Source organism: Amblyraja radiata, chromosome 10 (assembly GCF_010909765.2).
Source record: "Amblyraja radiata isolate CabotCenter1 chromosome 10, sAmbRad1.1.pri, whole genome shotgun sequence".
NCBI classification, from domain to species: Eukaryota; Metazoa; Chordata; class Chondrichthyes; order Rajiformes; family Rajidae; genus Amblyraja; species Amblyraja radiata.
Window position 1 is genome coordinate 12,484,403 of NC_045965.1, and position 8,403 is coordinate 12,492,805.

At 41.7% G+C, this 8,403-nt stretch overlaps 1 protein-coding gene across 2 annotated transcripts in view; it reads left to right on the top strand.

Annotated features, from left to right (window-relative positions):
• uck2 (uridine-cytidine kinase 2) overlaps positions 1 to 4,572 on the top strand; it is a 35,725-nt gene extending 31,153 nt beyond the window's left edge. The window contains exons 7-8 of one of the 2 annotated variants that reach the window (XM_033028033.1): positions 898 to 946; positions 3,009 to 3,467. In XM_033028033.1, coding sequence (XP_032883924.1) covers positions 898 to 946; positions 3,009 to 3,017 — 58 coding nt within the window. In that variant the 3' untranslated portion in view covers positions 3,018 to 3,467. Of the gene's footprint in view, positions 1 to 897; positions 947 to 3,008 lie in introns of both variants that reach the window. The other variant, XM_033028032.1, reaches the window with a different exon arrangement.
• Positions 4,573 to 8,403: the final 3,831 nt, after the last annotated feature.

The following is an 8,403-nucleotide window of genomic DNA, read 5'->3' on the forward strand; positions in this document are numbered from 1 at the left end:
ACATACTTGAGGGGCTGAAGTTGCATTTCGGGCACAATCGTCACATGAGAGATTTGCTGATGGGGTTAGCATGTACAGAAGGGGGGGAAAAGGCTTGATGAAAGCAAATTGCTAAATTCTATGTAATTGTGAGATGGAAAATTATGTACAAACTTTCTTTTGTTTAGTTTTGAGACACAGCTTGGAAATGTGTCCTTCAGCCCACTGAGTCCACACTGATCATCCTTTCACACTAGCTTTATGTTATCCCACTTTCCATCTACTTATTACACATCGGGGCATTTCACAGTCGAATTAACCCGCAACCCCGTTACGTCTTTGGGATGTGGGAGGAAACCAGAGCACCAGGAGGAGACCCTCTCAGTCACGGAGATCGTCAGTTTCTACACAGACAGCTCCCGAAGTCGGGAAGAACCTGGGTCTCTGGCACTGAGAGGCAGCGGCTCGACCAGCTGCACCATCGTGCTGCCAATTGTATTCCAAGATGTTTTGTTGCCAAACATTACTATAAATACAAACCATAAATGTGCTTTACACAGTACTTTAACATTTTTTAATGATTTTATGTGATGTATGTCAAAAAAAAACTGAGTAACTTTACATTGTGCTTGAATTTAGTTACAGTAAACTTCAATTTTAAATGTGTTGAGCAAATAGAACGGCAAACACTACATTGTATCATTCAATACATTTGCTTTATTAGAGAGTAAAAAGTCATGTGCGATTGTACATTCAAAGCTTCATTCCATTTTGCCAGTTCCATGTGTAGCCTTAGCTTAACAAGTGGCTTTGGCTAATCTCCTGCTTCATCTGTTACTGTGCATGTATATGACATGTTAAACATGAGTCATCTTTTATCTGAGGCACCAAATAAACATGTGCTTTTCTTCAAAATAGACCAAAAAGTATGCAGATGTCATCATTCCAAGAGGAGCAGAAAACTTGGGTAGGAACTTTATCTCTTTAAAGTTTTTTGATATTTCCTATCCTCCCCACTAACATCCTGCTATGATTCATGAGTAACTGCTGGAAGAGATTGGCTATCGTGCAGTAGAAGCGAATGTGCATTTGGTTTACCATCTGGGCCACAGTGGCTTCCCGTCTCTATTCACAACTGCATCAGAAGAGAACTCTCAACAAACACTTAGACTATTAATAACAAGGTTAATAGAAGAATGTCAAGATGCTTTGAAAATCTCTCTCTCTCTCTCTCTCTCTCTCTCTCTCTCTCTCTCTCTCTCTCTCTCTCTCTTCCCCCCCCCCCCCCCCCCAAATTCCTATTAAACATTCAACTGATTCTCTGAATCATTGCACAGATGGTCAAATACATTGATTTCAGTTTAAATTGGAGAACTATTTTATGCCCCATTTCCCCTCTACTCTATCTCCAATGTGTGATCTGTTATCAGAAACCTAAAATGACGACAGGTTTTTGCAGTGTTAAATGAAGGCTTTTTTAAAAAAAACAAATTTATGGAATTGAATGTACCCTCAAGGCCCATATCTCAAATCAAATTATTAAATTCATGTTCTGAAGCTGGTATAAGTGTTTGGGAAACATTCTTTTGTTCTCGTGTGAACTCTGTTACGAAGATAACTTTGGTTTCATGTTAATTTAAACGTCTCACCAGAATGTGTCACATCTGTGACCCATCCAGTGTGAAGAAGGGTCCGACCCGAAACGTCACCCATCTATGTTCTCCAGGGATGCTGCCTGACCCGCTGAGTTACTCCAGCGTTTTATGCGTCTCATCTCTCTTCCATTGGTTCTATCTGAACCCTTCATAGACCATTTATTTTCAATCTTCACGACATCTTTGTTCTAGTCCTTGTCATCACCATTGCTAAATAGTCAACCATTCGGAATCCTGAAAGCCACCGTCAAATGGCATGTGCATTTGAGGCCTGGCAACATCTGTACAGAGAGCAATGGATTATGTTGCATCAAGAATCCATCAAGACAGTGCTTGTACAATGCAGATGAGAAGAGACCCCTCTGAACTCCAGATGCTAGTGTTTGGGAAAGGGTTTAATTGCTAGATCGCTTCATTTTGCTGTATTTTCGAGAGCTGAATGCAATGACAGTTACAACTGCCTCTGGCAAATAAACTGGGTTTAAATTTTCTGCATTAATTAGTTTATTTTAGAAGCAGTGTCATTGAATAAAAGTACCCCTGGTAACAAGATAATAAAATGGTGAAATTAAACATGTGAAAGAATTGGCATGCATCTCCTGTCTGAATGCATTTCATTGGATCCAGTGTCATTTCAAACATGAGACCTAGTTATCCTCCCACTGGGGAGTATTATCATTCAGTTTATACATGGACTGGAATAAAGTTGCTCTGCAGACAGTAATGTAATGTTCCACAAGAGGAATAATTTTAGAGAAATTATTGAAGAAATGGGTTTCTAATGATTACAATTTAGAAAGCAGTCATAATACTGTTCTTGAACTCAAAATTCAAATCTACTTGTAACATCTTGCCTAATGGTCCCCTGCAGATATATTTCCTGCTTTTCTACTTTTGCTATTGAAATCATTACAAACTTTTGAATAGATAGACACAAAGTGATGTTGCCTGGCCCACCGAGTCCCTCCAGCATTTTGTGTCTACCTTTGGTATAAACCAGCATCTGCAGTTCCTTCCTACACAAAGCTTTGAAGACTGCAATATTATTCTGCATACATTTTCATGTTCTCACTTCGATCCGGACCTCGGGTGCTATCTGTGTGGCGTTTTCATGTTCTCCCCGTGGCCACCCGGATTTCCTCCCGGGTGCCCCCGTTTCCTCCCACATCCCAAAGACGTGTAGGTTTGTCAGTTAATTGATTGGTGTAAATTGATCCTAGTGTGTCGGGGGTGGACGAGAAAGTGGGATAACTTAGAACTAGGGTGAACGGGTGATTGATGGTCGATGAGGACCAGGTGGGTCAAAGGGCCTGTTTCCACGCTATATCTCTTTTTTTTTAAATAATACATTCTTGTCCTCCTCCTTCCTGCCAGTTGCCATAAATCTGATCGTGCAGCACATCCAAGACCTTCTCAATGGTGGACTGAGCAAGCGCCAAAATGGCTGTTTGAATGGCTACAGTACTTCATACAAGAGAGAGACTTTGGATTCCAACAGCAGACCACACTGACCGAAGGCTGATGAGAGGAAATCCTGCAGTGAAGTTTAGCATTGACTTTACCATTTACTCTCGTTGGGAAAGGGAGAGCTGCCATGATCTTTAAAACATTATTCAAAGCAAAATTAACTTTTGGCACCAAAACCAATTTCTTCTCAAAGTATTTAATTTTGCCAATTAAGTTTTTGTTTTTTTTGTTTGTTTATTGTGTAATTTAAAAATGGCACCTTGCCTTTTATGTTAAATGTCTGTGCTCCAGCAATTGTCTCTTATTAAAAAAAAAAATGCAATCCAATAAAGGAATACATTTGTGTGTGGTTGGAAATGTACAAAATGCGACAAATCCTGTCCTTTTGTATGTTGTCTTTAATTTGACAGAATGTATTGGGAACAACTTTCAATGTTATAAATAAGTTCCAGGAGCAGAATTAGGCCATTCGGCCCTTCAAATCTACTCTGCCATTCAATCATGGTTGATCTATCTTTCCCTCTCAATCCCGTTCTCATGCCTTCGCTCCATAACCTCTGACACTCTTACTAATCAAGAATCTGTCAATTTCTGCCTTAATATACATTGACGTGGCCTCCACAATCATCTGTGGCAGTGATTTCCACAGATTCGCCACCATCTGACTTAAGAAATTCCTTCTCATCTCCTTTCTAAAGGTACGTCCTTTTATTCTGACACTATGGCCTCTGGTGTTCGACTCTCCCACCAGTGGAAACATCCTCTCCACATTCACTCTATCCAGGCCTATAATGCTAGGTATCTGCCTGCTCAGCAATATTTAAGAAATATTCTGTATTTCATTGCACTGAATGGCTTTAACTTTGAACCTGATGTGCCAGTGGGATGATTTAAAATAAATATATAAATTATAGATGCTTTTGATGAGGAATTTGGGCACCATAATCACCTCATCCCTAATGCTCCTCACACTTGTAAACCTTGCATGAATGCAAAGTGAAAGCAGGGAGAATATTGGAATTATTCTGGTGAGTTTAGATGAAACTAGACTCTTTATAATTAAATGATACACTCGAGCAACCCTTCTGGGGAATGCCCTTGAATTCCATCACTTTCTCCTTCCTCAACCTGCCAGGCCATTTACATTTTCTCTCAAATTTAACTTTTATTGCTTGACGGACACGTGCTAGATTGTTTTTGGCCAATTTGCAAAGTGTCGTACATCTTATTGGGCTACTCCAGACAAGGGGAGTTGAACTTGAAGAGGAAATATAATTGACCCTTGGTTCTGTCCGACCAAAGCAGTCCTTTCTTGCTTTTTGTAATGGTGCAGGTAACTGAGGATAGAAAGATGGATTTTGTTTGTTCACACCCACACTCTGGTTTCCATGTATCGTATGTTAGTCTATGGCCATGGAGTCATGAACTAAAGGGATAACCCGCTAATAAAATATGAATTTTCTATGGAGAACGAGGTATGAATGTTGTTTTCAATTTGAACAAATAAACTTCACGGGTTATATTGTCAATAAGAAGCTTGTTTCAAAGAAAACCTTCAGGTAATTTTAAAGAAAAATTAGGAAATATTGAGTATATATTATTAAGAGACAGCACCTGTATGCCTTTTATTTCTCCTTTTTCTTCCATAACCCCACCCTCCCTTTTTCCTGGTCCTGATGTGCACCAATTTTTCCAACTAGCCAAAGGTTTCAAAGGTCTTTTATTGTCACGTGCACCAATTGGTACAGTGATATGCGAATTACCATACAGCCATACCAAAAAAAGCAACAAGACACGCAACTACATAAAAGTTAACATAAACATCCACCACAATGGATTCCCCACATTCCTCACTGTGATGAAAGGCAGCAATAGTCTAATCTTCCCTCATTTTTAGCTGGTGCGATCAAAGCTCCCACAACCGGTGATCGAAGCCACCGCATCGGGGCGAAGGAAGCTCAAGAACACTAAAGAACACTAAAAACATACATTTAGCACATACTTTAAAAAATGAAGAAGAAAGGGACAGACAGACTGTTGGCGAGGCAGCCATTGCTGGCACCACCCGGTTAATCCAACCCTCCCCTGGGCTTTGCATTTCACTCCTCTTTCACTTCTCTCCTTATCAGCATCCATCTGTGTACTTTGATCTCCTTTTGTCATCCTTTTTGCCTGTTTTTCACCTCCAGCCTTTATTCACTCATCTGCCAATCAAAAATTCCCTTCACCCTTACCCACCCATCCCTTGCCAGACTCTGTTCTGTCCCACCTCTCTTCCAGCTTTCTTCTTCCCCCCCGCTAAAATAAAATCACTGAATTAAGGTCTTAATCTGAAATGCCTCCAATCCATGTTCTCGAGATAGACACAGAATGCTGGAGCAACTCAGTGGGTCAGGCAGCATCTCTGCAGAGAAGGAATAGGTGACGTTTTGGGTTGAAAACCTTCAGACTTAGAGATGCTGCCTGACCCACTGAGTTAATCTAGCTCTTGGTATTCGAAGATTCGCGAGGTGGGTTCAAGACATTTTCATTATTTCAAGATAATTATAATTGATTTTCTTTCTTCCCTACACTATTTACTGTTATAAGTGCTACTAAGCAAGGAACATGCAATCACAACTTGGTTTGGGAACAGCTCTGCCCAAGACCGCAAGAAATGTCAGAGTGCTGTGGATGTGGCCCAGTACATCAGACTCCCCACCATTAACAAATCTACACTTCACGCTGCCTCAGGAAAGCAGCCAAGCTAATCCAAGGCTTGCCCTGTCCTGCTCATTCCTCCTCCTCCTCCCACCCGGCAGGCAAACGGTACAGAAGCTTGAAAGCATATACCACCAGACTCGGGAACAGCTTCTTCCCCTCTTCGGCTTCCAAATGGTTCTTCCATAAGTTGTCTCCCGCTGTGTGGGGTGTTCATGTTAAATCCTATCGTGTGATTCACCTCTACCCCATTGCGAACATTGTTTCTGGAACTGGCGCGCTAGAATGCTGACAACTATAATCTGCACTCTGTATCATCCCCTTTGCTTTGCCAATTGTATGTGAGGTTTGATCTGCTTGTATTTGTGTATAGTATTATCTAGTTTGATTGGATAGCATGCAAAGCTTTTTCCTGTAGCTCGTTTCACGTGACAATTATAAAGTTCAGAGGTCTTGGTCCCATGGGAACTTCAGTAAGCAAGTGGAAAGATTTACACGTTTAAGAAAAACTCTCTTGTGTCTACATCAGTCCATAAAAGATAATCAACAAATCTGAGCTATGGGGCGGCATAGTGGTGCAGCAGTAGAGCTGCTGCTTTACAGCATCAGAGACCCGGGTTTGACCCTGACGATGGGGTTTACACGTTCCCCCTGTGACCACGTGGGTTTTCTCTGGGTGCTCCGGTTTCCTCCCACATTCCAAAGACGAACACGTTTTTAGGTTAATTGCTTTGGTAAAATTGTGAACTATCCCTAGTCGTAGGATAGTGCTAGTGTATGGGGTGATCGCTGGTCGGCGCGGACTCATCGGACCGAGGGCCTGTTTCTACACTGTATCTCTAAAGTCTGCTCTGTCACTTCACACTGCATACGTAGTTCCACAGATGATTCATTCAGCACTGGATATCTGAAGCCACCAATGTGCGTAAGATGTCTTTAAGCATGAAACATTTTAAATATTTCATGGTCTTTTGAAAATTTTAAATTGCTTCAAATGTTGCCCATGAACTGCTCAACAACATTTTGTAAGCTTGTTCATTATCCCCGCAGCAGGCTTTGGAACGCTACTATCTAAGGGAACTGCGGAAAGCAATTGTAAAATTTCTAAAAATAAATTTTATAAAATTTATTGCGAGTAATCTTTGCCTTTAAACATTTGACATTTGAGGAAGCTGCCCCAATCTTCAAGGTTTACAATCTCTTCCTTTCTTTTATCTCCCATGTCAGTGCAAACAAGAGCATACAGAGATTCTCTGTGTCTTTATGCATTGAGCCATGACAGAGTGCAGAAAATATTGTTTTCAGCATTGTAGCGCAACTGTTCTGGAGACAAAGTCCAATGTCTGCAATGGGGTAGAGGTGAACCAGACAAAATCCTAGCTTAAGCAGTAATTCTATAAAATATCATATTTGAAGATACTCTTTCAGTGCCTGGAGTTGCAGGAACATGGAGTAAGGGGACTTTCCGTTGCTATCAGAACGAACCAAAATGTATGAACGTCTTTGTGGTCTTTACAGTGCAGCTGCTAAATATATACAACTGGAGCTAAAATAGTCCATTCAGTTCTATGCAGTGATTCAATTAGAGATGATTGAACTGTAGCTTTACCTGCCTGGTTCTGTTCAGTGCCTCATGGGAATGCAGGTCATCTCTTCGCAACCCGATCTCTCAATCTTTTTTTAGCCCAGTGCCATATTATTAAATAAATCTTTGCTGCAACCTCCAAGGTCACCATCACCCTCTTGCAGAGTGGTATCCACCACAAAATACAGTACTTAATAAAGCACTAGAGCGGTGGAGTTGCTGTCTTACAGTGAATGCAGCGCTGGAGACCAGGGTTCAATAGACAATAGGTGCAGGAGTAGGCCATTTGGCCCTTCGAGCCAGCACCGCCATTCAATGTGATCATGGCTGATCATCCCTAATCAGTACCCCGTTCCTGCCTTCTCCCCATATCCCCTGATTCCGTTATTATTAAGAGCCCTATCTAGCTCTCTCTTGAAAGCATCCAGAGAACCTGCCTCCACCGCAGAGGCAGAGAATTCCACGGACTCAACGCTGTGAGAAAAAGTTTCCTCGTCTCCGTTCTAAATGGCTTACTCCTTATTCTTAAACTGTGACCCCTGGTTCTGGACTCCCCCAACATCGGGAACATATTTCCTGCCTCTAGCGTGTCCAAACCCTTAACAATCTTATATGCTTCAATGAGATATCCTCTCATCCTTCTAAACTCCAGAGTGTACAAGCCCGGCCGCTCCATTCTCTAAGCATATGACAGTCCCGCCATCCCGGGAATTAACCTTGTAAACCTACGCTGCACTCCCTCAATAGCAAGAATGTCCTTCAAATTAGGGGACCAAAACTGCACACAATACTCCAGGTGTGGTCTCACTAGGCCTCAACTGCAGAAGGGCCTCTTGGCTCCTATATTCGACGACTCTTGTTATAAAGGCCAACATGCCATTCGCTTTCTTCACTGCCTGCTGTACCTGCATGCTTACTTTCATAGATTGATGAACAAGGACCCCCAGATCTTCCCCTTTTCCCAACTTGTCACCATTTCGATCCCGACTATGGGTGCTGTCTGTAGGGAGTTTGTAC